At 37.1% G+C, this 23,685-nt stretch overlaps 1 protein-coding gene across 4 annotated transcripts in view; it reads left to right on the top strand.

The window, feature by feature from the left end:
* Positions 1-23,685, top strand: part of LOC124395450 (ryanodine receptor 1-like) — an 87,486-nt gene that overhangs the window by 46,803 nt on the left and 16,998 nt on the right. For 2 of the 4 annotated variants that reach the window (XM_046863938.1, XM_046863937.1), the window contains exons 51-84: positions 21-111; positions 204-344; positions 433-593; positions 1,714-1,792; positions 1,886-1,975; positions 2,057-2,194; positions 2,276-2,353; positions 2,461-2,536; positions 3,621-3,744; positions 3,859-3,974; positions 4,076-4,143; positions 4,242-4,363; positions 4,699-4,748; positions 5,642-5,702; positions 6,205-6,331; positions 6,453-6,561; positions 6,664-6,745; positions 6,825-6,955; positions 7,381-7,701; positions 7,970-8,210; positions 9,055-9,142; positions 9,238-9,330; positions 14,274-14,444; positions 15,352-15,411; positions 15,536-15,670; positions 16,913-17,025; positions 17,118-17,214; positions 17,292-17,398; positions 17,492-17,543; positions 18,691-18,780; positions 21,573-21,672; positions 21,828-21,907; positions 22,182-22,258; positions 22,617-22,690. In XM_046863938.1, coding sequence (XP_046719894.1) covers positions 21-111; positions 204-344; positions 433-593; positions 1,714-1,792; positions 1,886-1,975; positions 2,057-2,194; positions 2,276-2,353; positions 2,461-2,536; positions 3,621-3,744; positions 3,859-3,974; positions 4,076-4,143; positions 4,242-4,363; positions 4,699-4,748; positions 5,642-5,702; positions 6,205-6,331; positions 6,453-6,561; positions 6,664-6,745; positions 6,825-6,955; positions 7,381-7,701; positions 7,970-8,210; positions 9,055-9,142; positions 9,238-9,330; positions 14,274-14,444; positions 15,352-15,411; positions 15,536-15,670; positions 16,913-17,025; positions 17,118-17,214; positions 17,292-17,398; positions 17,492-17,543; positions 18,691-18,780; positions 21,573-21,672; positions 21,828-21,907; positions 22,182-22,258; positions 22,617-22,690 — 3,743 coding nt within the window. Of the gene's footprint in view, positions 1-20; positions 112-203; positions 345-432; positions 594-1,713; positions 1,793-1,885; positions 1,976-2,056; positions 2,195-2,275; positions 2,354-2,460; positions 2,537-3,620; positions 3,745-3,858; positions 3,975-4,075; positions 4,144-4,241; positions 4,364-4,698; positions 4,749-5,641; positions 5,703-6,204; positions 6,332-6,452; positions 6,562-6,663; positions 6,746-6,824; positions 6,956-7,380; positions 7,702-7,969; positions 8,211-9,054; positions 9,143-9,237; positions 9,331-10,373; positions 10,389-14,273; positions 14,445-15,351; positions 15,412-15,535; positions 15,671-16,912; positions 17,026-17,117; positions 17,215-17,291; positions 17,399-17,491; positions 17,544-18,690; positions 18,781-21,572; positions 21,673-21,827; positions 21,908-22,181; positions 22,259-22,616; positions 22,691-23,685 lie in introns of all 4 variants that reach the window. The other 2 variants (XM_046863936.1, XM_046863939.1) reach the window with 2 other exon arrangements.

The following is a 23,685-nucleotide window of genomic DNA, read 5'->3' as shown; positions in this document are numbered from 1 at the left end:
TTTAGTGGCTTTGTTTTCAGGTATCTGCACCCATCAATGCTGCAGCATTTGTTGCGGAGACTGGTATTCGATGTGCCAATTCTCAACGAATATGCTAAGATGCCTCTGAAAGTATGGGCTCTCGTTTTATTGCTCATTCTTACACATTGGCACTTGTTTACTCTAATGATTATATATGAGGTGACTATTTTTCTTATTTTTAGCTGCTGACTAATCACTATGAGCGATGCTGGAAGTACTACTGCCTACCAAATGGCTGGGCTAATTTTGGCACCACATCAGAGGAGGAGCTGCATCTCTCACGGAAACTTTTCTGGGGAATTTTTGAGTCTCTGGCACACAAGGTAAGACACGTAAGCATAAAAGTTTATAGAAGGTAATACACTGTGAGTTGCACAACTGCTAAGACAAGCATATTGATTGTTTGGACAGAAATTCGATGCAGAGTTGTTCAAGATCGCCATGCCATGCATCTGTGCCATTGCCGGTGCCATTCCTCCCGACTATGTAGATGCCAGCTATTCTGCCACAGAGAAAAAGGCTACAGTTGATGCTGAGGGCAACTTCGATCCCAGACCTGTAGAGACTACTAAGTGAGTATTTACATGAAAACAAACAGTAAAAAATGTTCTGAAATAAAAAATTTAAAAAAGGTGAAACTTTTCGTATGTTTCTTATGGGTGCAGATTTCTCCCCAGTCCAAAGACATGTTGTAGGCTGATTGGCAATTGCATATTGCCTGTGGTGTTTGAGTGTGTGCACCCTGTGAGGGGATGGTATCTTCAGTGTGCTCTGAGTTTCCTGAGATAAGCTCCAGGCTGCCCTGCAACCCTTTGAAGGATAAACCGTATAAAAGATGAATGTTGGCAATTAGAGGTTGACCGATTCATCGGAATGGCTGATTAAAAGAGATCGATAGTTGATTGATGTTAGGTTTATGGATGTGGTGAGGGAAGACATGCAGGTAGTTGGGTTGAAAGAGGCAGATGTAGAGGACAGGGGTTATGAAGACCGATGATTCACTGTGGTGAACCCTAATGGAAGAAGCCGAAAGAAGAAGATAGTTGATTGCTGGTACTATTGGCAAAAATCCATACCAATAGTTTTTCCTGGTTGCGGTACACAGTATGAGAGCGGCTTCTACAGCTGAATCACTGATACCATGTGCTGTTTATTTGAAATGTCTTTTTAGTTTATTTTCGATGTTACTGTTTATATTTAACCAGAGTGTTACTTTTGTTTCCGTTTGAATGCATGGCTTTTATTTTTCTCCATTGTTTATAAATATAATTATTATTAACTATATTAAATAATCATACAAAATAATTATTTTTATTTAATTAAGCACATTTTCATGATTCAGTACTGGGTTTTTTGTAGTAAAGCTCAGTACTATTTTAAATGTAGTGTAATTTTTTTGGGTGATTATTCGGCAAGTACGATCCAACCTAGCTATCAATATCTGTAAAATCCACTTTTACCTCTATTGGCAATACATAATCACATAAAACTTTCCACAATCTTAAGACATTTTTTACAAATATACGTGTTTAGCACACTGTTCTTATTGCAAGTCTCTACAATTCTTATTGTATGTTTACTATTAGTAAGTTTGGGAAAAAATTTACTTTTCCCTCCTTACATTCTTACCACAAAAAAATATCAAATCATTTCATCTGCTGAAGTATATTTTGCCTGCTTGCTATTTTACAGCACCATTATACCAGAGAAACTAGATGCCTTCATTAACAAATTTGCAGAGAATACTCACGATAGGTGGGCCTTTGAGAAGGTTAGTAACCACTAATTTTACTTTAACTTATTTTAAAATACCCCATTATAAAAATGTATTGTATTACATAGAAAAACTGTTTTCTGTGTTTAGATCCAAAATAACTGGACCTATGGAGAGACGCTAGACGAGATTGCGAAAACCCATCCAATGCTCAGGCCTTATAAAACCTTTTCTGAAAAGGTCTGAAGTAATTCAGCTTGTGTATTATTTTCATACATATTTATCATCAAAAGAACATTTGATAAATTCTTTGATCATCAGGATAAGGAGATCTACCGCTGGCCCATCAAAGAATCTATTAAAGCCATGCTGGCCTGGGAGTGGACTTTAGAGAAAGCTCGAGATGAGGGTGAGAAGATCGAGAAGGCTGCCACTCGGAAGATTTCTCAAACTGCTCAGGTAACCTTCTAAAATAAAAACACACAAAAAACAAAACAGTGATATAAAGCCTAAATTTGGGTGTATTTGTGCATTTCACAGGCAACTTATGATCCTAGTCAGGGATACTCACCTCAACCTGTTGATTTGAGCACCATGGCTCTATCCAGAGAGCTGCAGGTATGTGATGGGTTCAAGAGATATTATTTATAGAGAAATAGAGAGACAGACATTTTTCTTGGCTTGCAATTGCGCAAAGATCTTTCTCTGTTTGGTTCCATCTCTAGTCTATGGCAGAGCAATTGGCTGAAAATTACCACAATACCTGGGGTAGAAAGAAGAAGATGGAGCTTCAGGCCAAAGGTGAGGTCTAGAAGAAACAATCATAGAATCATAATTAATCTCATGTAGAAGCACAGATAGTCCCTGAATTACGATGGTTTGACTTTTCGATGGTTCAACTTCTATTTTTATATCTTACGATGACGATAGCGATGCGTCAAATTAGTAAAAATTGTTTTCATTTTGTTTGGGGGGGGTAAATATATCGATATGTTTACGATGGGAAGCTGTCAGGATGTACGCATCTCCCGCCTTGTATGATGGCTTCCTCTTACCAGCGACAGAATTCAGTTGTCATGATGTATATACTGTACATTTTATACATTATGGTATGGTACATTTCTCTGTTTTGCTAAATTATGTACTGTAATAGATTATTAACAAATGACAGTATACTACACCATACTGATCACCCTTCTTTAGGACTCCTGGGTAGACTAGGTCATGTCTCAGCTAACAATATTTTTAAATCACAATAGGACCATCAAAACACATTTCCATCGTATTCTTCAGATTTTCTACTTTCCAATTCTTACAAACATGCTATATATTGTCAAGTCTATTCTAAAAAAAAAGTATATGTATTTCTATTGATTTTTAATAACCTGTATTTCTATTGAAAATTTGATTATTGCTCCCAGAATTTGTAATAGGAAATAAAGTATAACTTCAAACAAACTTTTAGAGCAAAATTGTGTTTCTTAGTTAGAATACAGAGTGACAAATATATTAAAAAGTTCTTTCTTACTGTTCTGTTCTTTACTGATCTGACATATACACTCTATCCCTATTTAATACTTATACTCTCTATATTGTTTTACATCGTCTGTTTTGTCTTGTCTTGTCTGTTTTGTCTTCTATAGTCCAAGCTAAATGTACAGTGTTATTAATGTCTGTACTTCTGAGAGTCACTAACAGCTGGAACCAAATTTATTGTGTGTGTGCTAACACACTTGGCCAATAAACCTGATTCTGATTCTGATTCTGATTCTTCCGTTATAACTGATTCACTGGTCCCAGTATTTAACATTTTGCCTAAAAAGATAATTGCAAATTATTTAAGAAGAATAATCAAAATACTAATCTTAACTTTGTGTTCTTATAGGTGGTGGTACTCATCCTCTGCTTGTTCCGTATGACACTCTGACGGCCAAAGAGAAAGCCCGCGACAGGGAAAAAGCCCAAGATTTACTTAAATTCCTCCAGTTTGAAGGATATGCTGTTACTAGGTACAACTAGACAGTCAGTGTTGTGCAACATAACATAGCCATTTTTTAACAATGTAATATGTATATATAATTTAAGATGTGTTGCCTCATCTAATCTGTGTACATTTTGTTCAGAGGCTTAAAGGATATGGAGCAGGAAATCTCCTCTATCGAGAAACGTTTTGCTTATGGCTTCCTTCAGAAGCTGCTGAAGTGGATGGAGATCTCTCAAGAGTTCATTGCACATCTGGGTTAGTCTCTGGTAACACTCGATTGTGATCACATACTAAACTTTGTATAAAATCTGTTGTGATATGTGTGTGTGTGTGTATGTGTGTGTGTGCGAATCCAGAGGCTGTTGTGAGTAGCGGAAGAGTCGAGAAGTCCCCTCATGAGCAGGAGATCAAATTCTTTGCCAAGGTGACAAAGATTTTTAGTCTTATTCATATGAAAACACACTCAATCTTGAATGTGTCATTTTTAAAAATGTATTTCTTGTCATCTTTTTTCACTTTTAGATCCTGCTGCCTCTGATAAACCAGTACTTTAAAAACCACTGCCTCTACTTCCTGTCCACTCCTGCAAAGGTTCTGGGAAGTGGTGGTCATGCCTCCAACAAGGAAAAAGAGATGATCGCCAGGTAACCTTCAGCTGAGTGCATAAAGTGCATAAAACCGCACAGTATAACGCATATTTTGGATTATAATGATCTCTAATGACTATGAATGTACTATAAAAACTATTACATGACAAAGATGCATCTGCTCTTTGGATTCTCTTTCCTGCCTCTGGTACTCCATGTCCCAATGGCCTCTCTTTTTTCTGTCTCCTCATTGTTTTACTGGACCATGTTAATTTCTTCCCCTTTGTTTTCATGGCTCGAAACCTCATCCTCTTTCTTCTCCTCCTCCTTTTTTCTTTCATCTCTCCTTCCTTTTTCCTCTCCCTCTTTGTTTCTCTTTCTCCATGCCTCAGTATCTTCTGTAAGTTGGCTGCTCTAGTGAGGCACAGAGTTTCCCTCTTTGGTAAGAAAACCTGCGTAAGGGTTTGATGCCACCAGCCATCTTTCTTATCCTAATTTATACTAGCTTCCGTTTTTGCTTTTTCCTCCTCACCTGTTTCCGTTTCTCTCCTTTAAAAAACACCTCCTCTCTCACACCCTCTCATTGTTGCTGTGGCCTTGCTGTGATTTGCTGTGCTTTGCTTAACTCTTTGCAGCACAACGCTGAGTTGAAGATTAAGTGACGATAACATCACTTTTCATATTTTTATAACTAAAAAATATATATTTATATATAATCTTACACAATGAACAACATACAGTCAGCTCCAGTTTTCTTTGCAGTATTCAGCATGTGCTTTTTCATTGCAACCATTGTGACTGTAGTCATTGTTGAGTAGTTACTTTAAACCTAAGTTTTATTCCACAATTATTTAATAGTAATAGTTATTTAACTTAATAACACCCTTATCCCTGATTCTGATTTAGTACTAGTCAGAAACTGTACTTAATTATTCATACTCATACTCACAAAAAAGTTCTTTTAGCGACGAGTAGTAAAAAAATAATATTAGTCAGTTCCAGGCATTTTCTGAGCATTTGACTGTCTAAGTAAGGTACTTGTTTTAATAATAATAATAATATAATCATCATCATCATAATTTGTAATTATTCAGCATCTTTCGTACACCAAAGCTTAGTGACCTGGCATGAATCTACATATTGTACTGGCAGATGTTTCCTACTAATCAACAATTTACCTTTGACACACTAATAGCTCTACTAATCCTTATTTGTAATGAGCAGTAGGAATAATGGTTCTATGAAATTATAACTCTGGATAAAATCTTCAATGTATAAGACCTAATAATAGACCCTGTATATTTGACTTCTCTTTATTGCATGTAATGTGTACAGGAACTGACGCATCAGCGGTAGTAAACTGCTTACATATCCTCTCACGTTCACTGGATGCCAGGTAAAGTGGAGATTAGTTTTACCATTATTATTTCTGTCATTCACTACTTAACCATGGACGTCCCATTGACCCATATTTTTCTATTTAAAATAAAACAAAACTGATTGTGTTTATGTAGATTGACAATTTAATACATCTCCACATTTGCTTATTTATGGCACCTTGTTATCCATTCAGCCAATCAAGAAGCAGGACAATACATACAGTCTTTTAGATACAGGTCAAGAGCTTTAGTTAATAGTTTCATCAAGCTTTAGAATGGGGAAAATGTGATCTCTGTGACTAATAAACTGCTAATCTTTGGGGATTTTCACAAAAGTAGGATATAAAATTTTAACAGATTGGTCCAAAATAAAATAAATAAAAACCACAGAGCACAAGAAGTTCTCAAAACATTTCCATGCAAAACTAAAGAAACAAAAAAATATTTTCTGATGTGTAGAAAATTGTGAAACATCGAAATACAAACAAGAAGCTTTGAACTCATTTCCTCTCTCTGCAGAACGGTGATGAAATCTGGACCAGAGATCGTCAAAGCAGGACTCCGTTCATTTTTTGAGAGCGCTGCTGATGACATTGAGAAGATGGTTGAGAATCTTAAACTGGGCAAGGTGTCCACCAAAAATCAGGTCGGATACAGGAAGCGGATTCTTCTCTAATAAAGATTACTGTATGGAAATAAAAAAAAATTGACATAATACATATCACAGATGATCTGTCTCACTAGCATATTCTTCTGCCATTCCAAAGGTTAAAGGTGTGTCCCAAAATATTAACTACACCACCGTTGCTCTACTGCCAGTACTGACGTCACTTTTCGACCACATCGCCCAGCACCAATTTGGTGATGATGTCATCTGTAAGTGTTCCCACATATACGTTCCAGGAATGTGTATTCTTAGTAATTAGCTGTATTAAAGGACATACTAACCTATTGTCTTTTTTCTTTTTTTTTTTTCAGTGGATGACTTGCAGATTTCTTGCTATCGTCTCATGTGCAGTATCTATTCAGTGGGTACAGTTAAGACCCCTCATGCTGAAAAGTGAGTAACATCAAGCATGAGGAGATTGTGGAAATGTGTGTGTGATACTGTATTAAGTATTGATGTGTGCATTTTCTAGGCTAAGGCCTGCTCTTGGTGAGTGTTTGGCTCATTTGGCTGCTGCCATGCCAGTGGCATATCTGGAGCCCCAGCTCAATGAGTTCAACGCATACTCCGTCTACACGACGAAAACACCAAGAGAGAGAGCCAGTGAGTAGCTGTCTTCCTGTCTAATATCAATCAGATAATGGAGCATTGAGTGCAAACAAATTTTTGTCAGCTTTTAAATAAAGACTCTAAAATGATTTTCACAAACATTTGATTATCTCATTTAATTCTTTTTTTTTTAATTGACCTGCAAATAATTAAAACAGTAAAATCATTTTGGAAAATAAATGTGAAGGACCAACATGCTTGAGTTCCATGCAATTTAAAACGATGAACATTTATGAAAAAAAGCTGCAAAAGCTAACCCTGTCTCTGATTCCTTGTTGTTCAATTAATGATCTGTGCAATTTTTTTAATTCATCCCAAATCCAGATGCAATAATACATAAATTGTTACATTTATTAATACATTGTTTACATGGTGAACAGACAATCTTTACATTAAGATTTCTTCTTCTTGTATTTTAGTTTTAGGTCTCCCGAACGAGGTGCAGGAGTTGTGCTTGGACATCCCACAGCTGGATGTGCTCATGAAAGAGATTAACGACCTGGCAGAGTCTGGAGCTCGTTACACAGAGATGCCGCATGTGATTGAGATCACACTGCCCATGCTATGTAACTACCTCCCACGTTGGTGGGAAAGAGGGCTTGAAAACTTCCCTGAGCAGGAGGGTCAAATCTGTACTGATGTCACTTCTGAGCACCTCAACCAGCTTCTGGGCAGCATCATGAAGATTGTGGTCAACAACCTGGGCATCGACGAGGCCTCCTGGATGAAAAGATTGGCTGGTTAGTATGGAATAGAGAGTTAATTATGGTTGGCTTGGAAATATTTGCATCACATAACCGTTATTATAACTGTCTTCTAATTTCCAGTGGCTCATGGCAGAGTTCTGGTATTAGAGTCTAGAGTTATACTTCATCTGCTATCCTATATTTGGCCAAGGGGCCATATCAGATTATATATGATGTGTTATCATGTACTAATGCTAGTTACAGCACTATATTACCATGTTGTTGATGTCTATAAGCACATACTTTTTCTCTCTCTTCTCAGTATTTGCCCAGCCCATTGTTAGCAGGGCCAAGCCAGAGATGCTAAAGTCTCACTTCATCCCCACAATGGAAAAGCTGAAGAAGCGCTCAGGGAAGGTAGTAGCTGAGGAGGAGCAGTTGCGTATGGAGGGAAAGACAGAGGTGGACAGTGAGGAAGGAACAATCCGAGATGAGTTCGCTGTCCTCTGCAGGGATCTGTATGCCCTCTATCCACTGCTCATCCGCTATGTGGACAACAACAGGTACTGATCAAGGAGCCTGCTTACGCTAAATAGTTGACGGCAACATGGCCTGATAAATTTCTATATTTATGGAAAATTCTCAAAAAAGCCTGTATAAGAAAGGACATCAAAGGATTGGATTCCTTTTGTTTCCTTTGTATGTTGTTAAATAGACAATGATGTGCATTGACACATTTGTACTTGTGTTTTTTAAGTATTTTATGGAACCATGACCCTGTTGTTTGGGGCAGGTGGTAGCTCATTGGTTAAGGCTTTTGGTTACTGATTGGAAGGTCAGTGGTTCAAGCCCTGGTATTGGCAAGCTGCCACCCAATGCGCTTAAAGCTCAGTGCTCCAGGGGCAGTGTATCCTGGGAGACTTTGGGCTCTGACCCCAGCTTCCTAACATTGCTACCATTTGCGAATGAAGAATTTCATTGTGCTCTAAAGTACATATGACAATTATAAAACTTCTTTCTTTCTTTTCTTTAGATTAGATTTTATTACTAACACCCTAGTACAGGTGTCATATTGTTTTCAATTGTATTTCTATAGCGCTTTTCACAATGAACATTGTCTCAATATTGTGGTAGGTGTAGCTTAGTAGTTAAGGCATTGAACCTTTGATCTATGATTGGACTTGTGGCTGGCCGCCACAACAACCTGAGACTTCTGGGCCCCTGAGCAAGTCCCTTAACCCAATAGCTGCTCAGTTGCATGAATGAGATAAATGGAAGTTGCTCTAAATGAGGGCATCTGCCAAATTCTGTAATATTTACATATACATATTATACCATAAACGTAGGCAAGAAAACAGAGCACAGTATCAACGAGTGACACAAACTTCTTATTGTGTGTATTTGAAGGGCGAGGTGGCTAACCTGCCCTGATCCTGATGCTGAAGACCTGTTCAGGATGGTGGGAGAAGTTTTTATCTTCTGGTCGAAATCTCATGTATGTCTTCATTCAGGCACATTTTCAAACTTACTTTATTGTTACAAATATTCATCTGTCAAACTACTGTCCTGTTGTTTGTTTGGGCTTTGCAGAACTTCAAGCGTGAGGAGCAGAACTTCGTAGTGATGAACGAGATTAATAACATGTCTTTCCTCACCGCTGACAGCAAGAGTAAGATGAGCAAGGTAAAGTTTCATCTGAACATAATTAATTGCGTAACAATCCTCTACTTAATAGGACTAGACATGATGACATAACTGTACTAAAATGCTGCATGTCAAAGAACAATTTAATATTTATGATATATATTTTCTCATTTTGCTATTTTTTATTACATTTTTGTAGATAAAAAAAAATAATAATTTAACCCATGCGGTTGCCTTGCATATATATTCACCCCTTTCCAAATATTGAAGTGTGGGTTAGGACAGTCAATAAAACAAACATGTTTACACATGAAATAATTAGACGTCGATTCATGGGGGTTTGTCGAATAATCACCACTGAGAGCGCACAGTGCACAGAAAGCATTATATTATATGTATTTATATATTAGTGATTGTACATAATATTCACCCCATGCTGTAAAATCCATCCAAAAATGTATGTACTTCTGGTAAAATCTGTGATTAGAGAAAAAATAGTTGGATAGGTCAAAATTTCTACAATTAAAATGAAAATACATGCTCAATCTTTTTCATAGAGCACTATTATATATTTGTATTCAAAATAATAAAATAATAGGGTACAAATATGAATCTGCATAGAGGAGGCCATCCAGGAAAAATCAGCAGATAAGGTAAGTGTTCATTAGTCAGAAGATCAAAAGGAGAACAGGGGTGCATACTTATGCAAGGACATATTTGCTAAATTTGCCATTTTGTTAGCAACATGAAATATTGTTATCTAGTCTATGTATTGTGAATTACTTGTGACAATATGTTTTTTCTTTCCCTATATTACCCCCTAATACATTTATTTTTGTCTCTGAAATTAAGCTAACCCACTATTCTATGTAAAAGTTACCTAAAAAGCGGCTTAACCACAAGGGTTTTTTTTTTTTGTCATCATCTGCTTGCTTTATTTTGATTATTATTCAGCAGTGGTGTTTATTTTTGTCTGGAGTTGCCCCTTTGTTTTGTCTTTGAATACACACGGAGCCGGGATATTAACAGTGAATTCTGTGTGTGTGTGCGTTCTGTCCTGGTGTGGATGCCGGGTTCTCTAGGCTGGGGATGGAGAGGTCAGAATACACTTCTGCACGACAACAAGCTGTGCTGTTTCGCATGGCACCACATGGCCGAGGCTTTCTATCAAACTTGCACACACACACTAGCACGTCAGAAAACAAAACACCCATTCGCACGTACATACACACGCACACACACACACACACACTCAAACAAAATTTATAGTAATTTCTGTTTAGCGAATCAGTTATCATTCTGTCTAAATTACAGTAATATAAATATTTTAGTGATTTTTTTAAGTTGTTCGTTGCCAGTGTGTGTGTGTGAGCAGGCATTTGAAAACAGCATTTGATGAAAGTTCTCAGCTCTAGTTTACAGGTTCAGGATCATGGCACTCATGTTCAGCTGCTCGATAGCGGCTGGGTTTGAGTCCCATTGCCCTGCCAGTTGATGAGTTTGATGGGTTTGCCACCTGCTGGATCTTGTTTGCTGCAGATCGTTGCAGTTTACCTCTTTTCTCATTTTTTTTACAATTTTTTTTTTGCATTTTTATTTTTATTTTTTTATCTTCTTACCACCAACTTTGGCGGTAAAGCTTTTCTCCAGGGTTCTCTCTTAACCATCTGATGTTTTTTAGATATTCCTTATACAAATACCTCATTGCCCATCATTTCATCTGATCATAGATTAAAAAAATATATATATATATATATATATATATATATATATATATATATATATATATATATATATATATATACATTTTGCATATGGTGAGTGTGGCATCATGGAAAATGGGGGTATTTTGTGGAGGGGATGGGCATGACCTTATAATTTTGTCCCATTTTTTCATTTGATACTGACTCTTCCTTCATTCTAATTCTCATGGAGCACTTTACTTTTTAATTAAATACAATAAACTAATAAAAGATATTTATATTTTTAGATTGTAGATTTAATTAACACTTTACCTGGTTTCTGTACCATAAGAATTACACAACCTAATCAATATATCATGTGCTATACGCCGTCATGACATGCTTGTGGGTTCATAAATATCTGGACACCAATACAGTGTTATTGTAGTTTTTATACTGTAAGGTATAGGAGCAGAAATTGAATAATGAAAATGATAATGTAGGAATTACAGCATTTTATTTCCCAAAAAAAGAAATCCCCCTTCACAGCTGACCAGATTAGGAAGAACCATTATTATTAGAGTAACAGGAGTAATACAGCAGGTTTCTTAAAGGTTTAAGCCATTGCTAAGCTACTTTATCAGCTCAGGTTCAGTCAAAGATTTCCAGATGTACTGGACAGCCTTCACAGTGCAGATGGAAATTTATTTATTTTTTTAATGAACTAAATTGGCAAATGAATAAAGTTGATCACCTGATCTAGAATTCAAATGAACATTTTAAAGCATTTTATTTGGTAAAATCAGCATCTAGTAATGTCTCCTTTTTTTTTTTTTGAGACCGTCTTTTATTTGTACTTATAGGAAGTGTACGACTCGCCTGATATTGATATAAATAGCATTAAATTAAATCTCTGCCATTGAGCTTATATTGCTTATTTAACTCCTAAAGTAAATGTAGCTAACTTTGTCAGTGCCCTGACTACATGTCCTGTTGTATAGCAATGAATGATATAAATAATACACAAGTTAAATTAATATAATAAGATACAATATGTGTTAATAAGCATTGACCACATTTTTAATTTTAAGTATACATTTAATGTGTGTGAATCTCCCGTGCCAATCAAAAGTGTGGACATTCCTTCGCTTTCAGTAGGATTTCCTTTATTTTTATTATTTGAACATTGTACATTAATAGTGAAGACATCCAAACTATGAAAGACCATTATGCAATTGTTAAGTAAACAAAAATGTGTTAAATAACCCAGAATATTTTCATATTTTGCACATTCTTGGCATTTTCCTGTCAGTCTTATGAGCTAGTCACCTGGAACGGTTTTCCATCATTCTCAAGGAGTTCCCAGAGATGTTGGGTCTCTGTTGGCTGCTTTTCCTTCACTCTGCAGTCCAAATCAACACAAACCATCTTAACTGGATTTAGATCGGGTGACGGTGGAAACCAGATTATTCAATGCAGCTCTCAATCACTCTCGTTCTTGAACGAATAGCTCTATATAACCTAGAGGTGTGTTTAGGGTCATTGTCCTGTTCGAAAACAAATGATGGTCCCTCTAAGTGGAATCCAGATGGCATGGCATGTCACTGCAAAATGCTGCGATAGCCATGCTGGTTATTTTATTATACATTTTAAGAACAGGGTCTTTAGCAAAGCAAAGACTGACCTTCACTTCTTAAACTAATGATGGACTGTCTTTTTCCTTTCCATATCTGAGTGTTTCTTGCCATATATGGATTTGTAGTAGCACTAATAAGGATATTGACTCTCTACTCAAACTTCACAAGATAACAGATGGCTTAAAGCACTTTAAGGAGGCAAGAAATGACACAAACAAACTCTTGACAAGGGACACCTGGGAACTGAAAACCATTCCAGGTGACCATCTCATGAATCTGATAAGAGAAGGCCATGACTTTTCCAAGCTGTCTTGGAGCTACATGGAGCTACTGGAAATGAGCTACTTAAAACAATCTAAAATATAAAACACATTCTGGGTTGTTTAACAATTTTTTGTGTAGAACATAATTCCATATGTCTTCTTTCATAGTTCGGATGTCTTCAATATTAATGTATAAGGTTATAAAAAAAAAAAAAGAAAGAAAGAAAGTGTCCATACTTGTCCATACTTTTTTTGTTGGTACCATCTATATCTATTGTGTATATATGTATCATGCTTGTCCATCAGACACAAATCTAAACATGACCATAATATAAAAATATGTTGTAAAGATTATAATGGTAATATAGTAAAAAAAATAAAAAAATAAAATGACAGCATGTGCCATTTTCCATGAAGCGTTTTACAGTTACTTACTACACAGTGTTAAAGTGTTCCCTCGATGTAGGTGATGTAGATGAGGATGTCACCCAATTCACTCACTCAGTTTTCATTAAATGTCTATAGGCTTGTACATTTAAAAATCACACATCATTTATGGAGCATCAAATTGTGATCTCCGATGCCTTAATTAACACACATAAGCACATGCACACACTCACATGGCAGCAAAGAAATAAATGGGGCCATGCACTGCAACGATGGATGCATGTGTGCTTGTGTGGAGGTGAGTGATTGGATTTGGGGTGAGACCGAAGGTTACTGTAACCTGCTGCTTGTTTTTTTTTTTTGAGTGTGCTGTGCCAAAGGATGAACAACTAACTCCAGTATTAACTTGTTAATGTTTATTTTTTAACATTTGCTTGAAAAGCTTGGTGTTACACAATAGAATAGTTCAGTAACACCAATTGTTTCCCACATCCCAAATCACCTCCATTCCACTTGCATAATTAGCTATAATATGTTTTTTAAAAAAAGAAAGCCACATCTTACTGAAATATAAAAATGGGCGATGCAGAAATATTTTACAATTCAGTATTTTATATTCAGGTGAATATATTTGATATTTGGAAATCCTCTATTTTTTTTGCCATTAGGAGTATTTTTGTGGTAGATAGTTTTATGTGTGTGTGTATATATATATATATATATATATATATATATATATATATATATATATATATATATATATATATATATATATATATATATATCATTTTGCATAATGTTCAATTACATACATACGTGCAATTAAATAAAAATAAAGCACCGTTTATTTTATATTCAGACAAATATAGCTGATGCACTGAAACGTTTTAGATTTTTTTTTGGAATTGATAACACTTTCTTTGCACACCAATACCAGGTTACAAGAATAGAGTCTGAAATAGGAATCCTCAAGAATGCCATAGTTGCCGTCTAACTACATGAGATCTTTACAGGGTGGTGGCGCTGATGCGGAACGTACAAAGAAGAAGCGACGTGGGGATCGCTACTCGGTGCAGACCTCGTTGATTGTAGCTGCTTTGAAGAAACTCCTGCCCATTGGTCTGAATATGTGTTCTCCTGCAGATCAGGAGCTCATCAACTTGGCAAAGATCCGCTATTCTTTGGTAAACAAGGAGTAACTGCAACCAGTATATAAGGAGTAAAACAGGGGAATGGTATTGCTGGAAAACCTTACAGAAAACTTTGGCATATCAACAATTGTTATGCAGCCGTAAGACCTTCAATCTGTTTTTAATTAATTTCAGATCAAGGTATTGCGAATATTGTCTAGCACAGTGGCCCCAAAACTTTTATTTACCACAGACCAGTTTCATGCAAATTATTCCATGCATAACTGCACACAATAAGGTGCATATTATTTGTTTACATATTATATGATTTGATTACTAATTTAATTATTTCACACATAATATAAAATATAATAATATATATAATAATATCAATAATCGGTGGAGCTTTAATTCAATTTAAGTAGTTTAAAACTGGACATTGTCTCAAAGCTTTACAGAGATTAAGCAGTTATAAAGTTGTATAAAATAATTTATACGTTTGCTTCTCATAGTTTTAAGTTTATTCCTAATGAGGCTCGATTGTGGCAATGAAATACTCCTAGAGACGGCATGAGGAAGAAACCTTAAGAGGAACCAGACTCAAAAGGGAACCAAATGTCCATTCATAGCGGTTCCATTATAGTTGAGGAGTACTCTTCATTTTATGGATGCATAGACAAAAAAACTGAAACAAGTGCGGGAAATTAGCAAAAAAACCTCTGCAGCCGGGTTATTGTTGACTGGTCTTGCAAGTCCATGTAAATAGGCACAACTTAGATTGAAACTAGTGCCAGAGTTTTTGAATCAACAATTATGTTAAAAAATTCAACAGTACTGTTGGTTAATAATGACTATTCCTGTTATTTATAAAGATCTGAGATCACTTTATAATTCAGATCAAATAAAGCCTGATGAAAACCTGAAGGGCAGATACGAGTCTTCATTTTTCTACTCATTACAGAAAGACACAGATGAAGAAGTGAGGGAGTTCCTGAACAATAACCTTCATCTGCAGGGCAAGGTGAGGGTAGAGTGTGTGTGTGTGTGTGTGTGTGTGTGTGTGTGTGTGTGTGTGTGTGTGTGTGTGTGTGTGTGTGTGTGTGTGTGTGTGTGGTGTATCTCATTCTCTGTGTGGTCATGTGTAGGTGGAGGACCCCTCCATGCGCTGGCAGATGGCTCTGTATAAGGAAACCTCAGGCAAGGCGGAGGATGCTGAAAATCCAGAGAAAGTTGTGAAGAGGGTACAGGAAGTCTCTGCTGTGCTTTACAACATTGAAGTGGTAAGCAGTAAACACAAACAAACTGACAGATTCAACGCAACCAACACGTGCACAAATATTCCCACAAACAGCTTATAATTTTCACTGAATTGTGACACTATTTGGAAAGATGTTTGTGGACAGCAGACTCTGATACAAACAGTATGTGCTTTTTCAACATCCCATTCCACATTTAGTGCCCATGTGCTATTATAATGAGCTCCACTCTTCTGGGAAGATTCTGGACATTTGTGTTCATTCAGACATTCAGGTGTTAGTGAAGTCAGGTACTGATGTAGATGAGGTGAGGAGGACTGAGGTCCAGTCAGTGCTCCAAATCCAGTGCCCCAATACTATAAAGTCTCGATATTTTTATTTAATGTCCATACATGACATCCAGCAGCCATATCACCCTGTAGCCCAAGACAGCTAGCCCACTGAAGCTAAGCAGGGCTGAGCCTGGCCAGTACTTGGATGGGGACCACCTGGGAAAACCCAGGTTGCTGCTGGTAGAGGTGTTAGTGAGACCAGCAGGGGGTGCTCACCCTGTGGTCTGTGTGGGTCCTAACACCCCAGTATAGTGACAGGGACACTATACTGTAAAAAAAAAAAGCACCGTCCTTCGGATGAGACGTTAAACCGAGGTCCTGACTCTCTGTGGTCATAAAAAATCCCAAGATGTCTTTCGAAAACGAGTAGGGGTGTGCCCCGGCATCCTGGCCAAAACATGCCCGCTGGCCTACTAATCATCCCCTCATATTAATTGGCTATATCACTCTATCTCCTCTCCACTAATATGCTGGTGTGTGGTGGGCGTTCTGGCGCAATATGGCTGCCGTCGCATCATCCAGGTGGATGCTGCACATTGGTGGTTCATATGTAAAGCGCTTTGAGTGCTGCAGAAAAGCGCTATATAAATGTAACGAATTATTATTATTATTTATGTATACTTGAGTGTTTGAGTGCAATAATTCACATGCAATAGAGTAATTTAATTTAAGTGTATTAGAAAGTACCGTACAAAAAAGCCAATTACCTTCGAATATAATATAATAAAAGGGTAATAAAGACACAGTAAAATGCAATGTTTCATTAAAATTAATAATAATATTCACAAAAATCAATTGAGATATTTGATGTACAGTTCTATAGCTAAATGATGAGGCTTATTACTGATACAGCAATAAAGTACCCGTTAATTATTGTGATGTGCCCACTGGGGTGTGTAAATATTCAGGATTGTATTGTGTTTTCCTTCATCAGATCGAACATCCATATAAATCCAAGAAGATGGTTTGGCACAAGCTGTTGTCTAAGCAGCGCCGCCGGGCTGTGGTGGCATGCTTCAGAATGACTCCGCTCTATAACATCCCAAGGTTTTCGTCATAAAACTCCTCCTATTTGCTATTTTAACAGTAAGGCATTAGAGTAATATTTAACACTCACTCTATTACTCATGTCTTTCAAGGCACCGGGCGTCCAACATGTTCCTAGACGGTTACAAACGCAACTGGTTGGACAATGAGGGCTACTCATTTGAGGATAAGATGATCGATGATTTATCTGTGAGTCTTAATGTGCATTTTAATCAGTATTTGATTATACAATGTTGACTGCAGTTAATGTTTTTCTTTTGTTGCAGAAAACATTAGAGGCAGAGGAGGAGGAAGAAGAAGAGACAGAGGCCAAGCCGGATCCTCTGCATCAGCTGATTCTTCATTTTAGCCGCACAGCTCTCACTGAAAAAACGTAAAGCATTTATTTGATTATCAGGCTGTTTGGTACTGCTGTAACCAATGTCGATAGATTTGTCACTTGTACCTGACTTTCTCTGACTTACAGAAAACTTGATGTAGATCACCTGTACATGGCGTACGCTGACATTATGGCAAAGGTATGTGTGGTATTTTATCCGCTCGTGTTCTAGTAACTATTAAATATTAAAATACAAATGATAAAAACAGCATCAAGTTTTGGTTGAGTTGAACTGTCGTTTCACTTATATTCTCTATATCTATCTATCTATCTATCTATCTATCTATCTATCTATCTATCTATCTATCTGTCTGTCTGTCTGTCTGTCTGTCTGTCTGTCTGTCTGTCTGTCTGTCTGTCTGTTTCTATCTGTCTGTCTGTCTGTCTGTCTGTCTGTCTGTCTGTCTATCTGTCTGTCTGTCTGTCTGTCTGTCTGTCTGTCTATCTATCTATCTATCTATCTATCTATCTATCTATCTATCTATCTATCTATCTATCTATCTATCTATCTATCTATCTATCTATCTATCTATCTATCTGTCTGTCTGTCTGTCTGTCTGTCTGTCTGTTTCTATCTGTCTGTCTGTCTGTCTGTCTCTCTGTCTGTCTGTCTGTCTGTCTGTCTGTCTGTATGTTTCTGTCTGTCTGTCCCTCACTTCCTATCTATCTATCTATCTATCTATCTATCTATCTATCTATCTATCTATCTATCTATCTATCTATCTGTCTGTCTGTCTGTCTGTCTGTCTGTCTGTCTGTCTGTCTGTCTGTCCCTCACTTTCTATCTATCTATCTATCTATCTATCTATCTATCTATCTATCTATCTATCTATCTGTCTGTCTGTCTGTCTGTCTGTCTGTATGTTTCTGTCTGTCTGTCTCTGTCTGTCCCTCGCTATCTATCTATCTATCTATCTATCTATCTATCTGTCTGTCTGTCTATCTGTCTGTCTGTCTGTCTGTCTGTATGTTTCTGTCGGTCTGTCTGTCTGTCGGTCTGTCTCTGTCTGTCCCTCACTATCTATCTATCTATCTATCTATCTATCTATCTATCTATCTATCTATCTATCTATCTATCTATCTATCTATCTATCTATCTATCTATCTATCTATCTATCTCCGTAATTTTTTACTTACATATCCACTCACTTTGTTACATACATTACATTGAGGTACCTACTTAGTTATTTACATACCTTTTTACTTACATAGTTAATTACTGTACGTAATTATGAACGAAAGGCATTTCCTGTTTGTGGACTCACTGCACAGTTCTCTCCTCACAGAGCTGCCACATTGGTGAGGAGGCGAAAGGGGGAGAGGAGGAGGAGGAGGGGGGCGAGGAACCATCGTTTGAGGTGCGGCAGAATGAGATGGTATGGGGGGTCCAAGGGGGTCTCGCGCCACCGGAGAAAGCCGTCAAACCACGCATTGAGTGAACACAGCGAGAAAACAACACTGCACCTAAAACCCCTCTTAAAAACACTTCCTTTTTCTTTTTTCTCTTTTATTCTTTATTCCCTTGCACTTACTCTCTTTATGCTGTAAACTGACTTGTGCACACTTTGCTGGAATGTTCTCTTTTGAGTTTTTTTGTTTCATGGTTTCCGTGTCACACGTCTGCTGTGTCTGACCAGAGCGAGTGCAGAGAGCAAATGTGGACGAGCAGACAAGCAAACCAGAAATGTGGAACACAGACCACATCATGTGATATAGTGATGAGCTTGTGTTCAGCTTTGCTTTTAGGACACTAATGCACATACATATACAGTATGTATATATATGCATATAAACATATTTCGGGACTCTGTAATATTGTTCCAAAAAAATGTGTACCTCTTCTGATCATTTACAGACTTCTGCATTTTTGTCCTCTAAAATCGTGTAGTATTAGATGCTAGAAACTAGACGTGTGTATGTGCTATAGTTTGGTGTGTGAGTATGTGTATCTCTGTGTGAGACACAGACCACACTCTCATACACACAAGCTGCAACTCACAAAAAATTCCATAACTTTCCCCTAATACAGTAGTATGAAGTCTTATCCCACCTCTCCAGACTCAGCTTTCTGTGTGTGTGTGTGTGTGTGTGTGTGTGTGTGTGTGTGTGTGTGTGTGTGTCTTTGTTGCTGCCTTCATCTTTCCTTTGTTGCTTTGTAACACCTTTACTTACCTACTAAGCAAAACAACAAAAAATTGCTTAAAGCCTGATTTAAATCCAGGAAATCAGGCGCCTTGATTGATAGATTCTGTATTTTAGTAGTGAGGAATTAACACCCAGTGATTCAATCTTCCAATTCCGGTAACATTTTGATTGATTTCTCTGGATTGCAACCAGGTTTTTGTGTTTGTGACCAAATCTTGCTCATGCTGCATGCTGCAAATCATTCTGCATCTTTATTGATTTGTAATCACTTTGATTTCTACCGTATTTTCCGGACTATAAGCCGCTACTTTTTCCCCACGCTTTGAACCCCGCGGCTTAAACAGCGAAGCAGCTAATTTATGGATTTTTCCTGGGTTTTTCCCGGTTTCACAAACTTCAAACCAAAAAACCTGAACACCATAACATTAGACCAATGAAATTGCCGAACGGGTTCAGGTGAACCAATGAAATTCTTTATATTAAATCAGATGCGCTCCCACTGAATCAGGCCGCACCACATCATAAATATGGATGGGGTTCCTCTGACGTTTGACCTGCCACTCCCTCGGACTGTCTACAGGAAATGCGAATCATTCGTCACGCTGAAAACAACCGGGGATGAAAAAACACTTCACCTGTGTTCTGAGCTGCGCGGCATCGGGAGAAAAGCTTCACCGATGGTGACTTTTAAATGCACGACGATGCCAAAAGAAAAACCCCCGAGAGAAATTGTTGTGAAAGGAAGGAGGAAGACAATGAACAATGACTTTCTTAGTAGGCTTCTGTTTAGATACAGCCTGTGAATAGGTCATTAGTTTTAGTGTAGAAATTCAGTGGGTGTGGCTTATATTTGGGTGCGCTTAATAGTCCGGAAATTACGGTAATTGGATTCTCCAATCTCCCTCTCTGTACTCACTGAGAACTGCAGTAAAAGCCTGCACAGTCAGTCAGACACCCTGTATCATCACACATATCCTCTCTCTTCTTTTTTTTTTTTTTTTTTTTTTACACAAACACTCAGGTGCTCACACTGCATATGGAGTAAATGCAGGGCGCCTCATTTTATTAGACCAATATCAGATTAAAATCCACTAGGATTACTATGGGATGGGATGGGCTGGTGGGGCTTGTGTAGAAGGGGTTTATTTCTTAGCAGCTTTTATTTTCTAAACTTTTCACATGTTAGGCGTGACCAGGGCTGTTTGCTGTAGTCAAACGTTTGTGCATCATCAAACGGCATCAGATTTCGGGTGCTCGAATAACATTGTTCACTAACACCACTCGGTTTTATGGTGGTGGTGGTGTGTTTTTGTATGGTGTGTGTGTGAGCGTATGTGTATTTGTAGATTTTTGTAAATAGGACCTTAAAACTAAAAAATTCAACATTTATTTTACCTTTTTTTTTATTTAAGTTAATGCGCTTCTGGATAGGCTGGAGCTTAATTCTGGGCCTTAAGGAGTGCGAAAAACAAAGTGCACTTTTTAATGTAATTTATTAATTTCTTATTAGAATTTCATTACACACTGGAGACTTATACAGTTTGTAGCTATGAACCATAAGTACAAGAAATATCTGATTATGCAAATATTTATTTTTTATAACGATAATAACAAGCATGGTACATAAGCACTATTCATGCAATACATTACGATGCAATTTACTTCAATTACAAAGTGTTTCAGCAAGCAAAAGGTGAATAATCAAATGCAAAAGGGAAGTGTGGTAGAAAATGTAGAAATTGTAATTAAATTAATAGAATAGAATAATTAAATAATCAAGTAATTATTTAAAACAAGTACTAAAATTGCATATTTCATGTCAGAGTTACAATGGGAAAAAAAAGTAATTTAAACGAAGTCAGACGAGACAAATATTATCTGTAGCAATATCACGCAGGTTTGCCCCCAGACTGTGAATGAAATGAGTTGTGTGTGTATTTGTGTGTTTGTGTGTGGGTGTAAATGGGGTTTTGGAGATATGAATCAAGGCACCTGCCTCATTTTGCTATTCTCTGATGAACAGGAGAAGGAGATGGAGAAGCAGAGGCTCCTGTACCAGCAGTCTCGACTCCATGATCGTGGAGCAGCTGAAATGGTACTGCAGATGATAAGCGCCTGCAAAGGTACGCAAATACAAACACGAATAATGGAGTGACAAATGGAGAAAATGCAGCATTGTAATTTTCCAAAAAATAACCATTTCAAATGGCTCAATGCTGATTAGTAGTTTCACTAATGCTCAGGTGTAAAAGGTCTAAAAGATCATTTTTGGTACCAGGTGAGCCTGGAGCCATGGTGTCTTCCACGCTTAAGCTGGGTATCTCCATCCTTAACGGAGGCAACTGTGACGTTCAGCAGGTCAGTTCTGATTTATTAGGGGAAATTGTAAACATGCTCTTTTCATGCTCTAACACAGATGATGAAGAGAACAATCACTGTTCAGTTGGGTCTTTTCTTTGGTTTTTTTGCTAAACTGATGTTTTAAAGTGTGCAAGGGCAAAAAAAAAGGTTTTATTTTTAGATATCGTCCAAAATAAAACATTAAATTTATGCTGAAATGTAAAATCCTAATCCTGGTTACTGGAGCACAAAACAGATTTTTCACATTGTTGTTTGTACTCTGGTGTCACAGAGAATGCTGGATTACCTGAAGGATAAAAAGGATGTTGGTTTCTTCCTGAGCTTGCAGGCTCTGATGCAGACCTGCAGGTCAGTGACTTCTCCTCTGAACCTTCTTTGACCCTTATTTCTGCTTTATAGCAGTCATCAATGTATCTTCTGCCAACATTGAAGTGTTTTTCTGATTTTGAACATATTATTATTGTTGTTGTTGTTGTTGTTGTTTTAAATCAATTATCCATGACAGGTACACAACCAATATATAATTCTATTTGTGTCATTGAAAATGATATTCATTATGTTAAAATATATTTATTACATGAATATTAATTATTATAAAATAATAATACATAAATAGCCATAAACAATCGTTAATAATGTAAATAGCCTGTTTAATTTCCACACAAGGCTGTTACATGATTTGGATAAATGATTGTGTGTTTTGCAGCGTTCTGGACTTGAATGCATTTGAGAGGCAAAATAAAGCAGAAGGACTTGGAATGGTTTCAGAGGAGGGCACAAGTGAGTCGTATTAAAGCAAAGAAAAGTGTATATTAAATAAATTATTGCATCTTTTTATATTATTCCTACATTGAAATATATACGTCAACATGTATATTTTGATCACCTTCTCTTTCTCTTTTATTTGTACTTATATAAAAAAAACTTTGTATATACCGTATTTTCCGGACTATAAGCAGCTACTTTTTTCCCACGTTTTAAACCTTAAACAACGAAGCGGCTAATTTATGGATTTTTCCTGGGTTTTCCCGGTTTCACAAACTTCAAGCCAAAAAACTGAGCACCATAACATTTCGACTAATAAAATTGCCGAACGGGCATGAAAAAACTCACTTCACCTGTGTTCTGAGCTGCACGGCATCGGGAGAAAAACTTAACCGACCGAGTGATTTTTAAACGCACGACGATACCAAAAGAAAAATCCCAAGAGAAATTGTTGTGAACAATTGAAGACAGTAAACAATGACTTACTTGGTCGGCTACTGTTTAGATACAAGCCGCTGTAACGCGTTGAGTCTGGGTGAAGGGAGAGCTCGCTAACTCCAGTTGCATCAGAAATCATATAAGCACAGACAGGTTTCCAAAACTCGTGCTTTTTTATTTTTCTTGGCAACAGCGTTACGGGTTAGTCAAAGAAACTTAGAAATAAGCATCAGAAAATAATAAGGACATATTCCTCGGCCTTGCACACATGCAGTAATAGCGGAAAAATGCGGTGGCATGCTATTCCCAAAATGCCGCTCTGCTCTTAAAGGAGCCACAACATATTTCACCCGTTACACCGTGTAACAGACACTGTCTTTTGTTAAAGCCTGTGTAAAGTTCATTAGTTTCAGTGTAGACATGGCTTATAGACAGGTGCGGCTTATTTATGTTCAAAATAAAAATCTTTGTCAAATTCATTGGGCTTATATATGGGTGCGCTTAATAGTCCGGAAATTTTGGTAGCCTTTCTTTTTCCTTACAGATCCACTGAAGTGTACCTTTTTTTAAAT

The sequence above is a fragment of the Silurus meridionalis genome, chromosome 13 (genome assembly GCF_014805685.1).
Source record: "Silurus meridionalis isolate SWU-2019-XX chromosome 13, ASM1480568v1, whole genome shotgun sequence".
In the NCBI taxonomy this organism is placed as follows: domain Eukaryota; kingdom Metazoa; phylum Chordata; class Actinopteri; order Siluriformes; family Siluridae; genus Silurus; species Silurus meridionalis.
The sequence above is the reverse complement of the archived record's forward strand: the minus strand, read 5'-3'. Positions and strand labels throughout refer to the sequence as shown.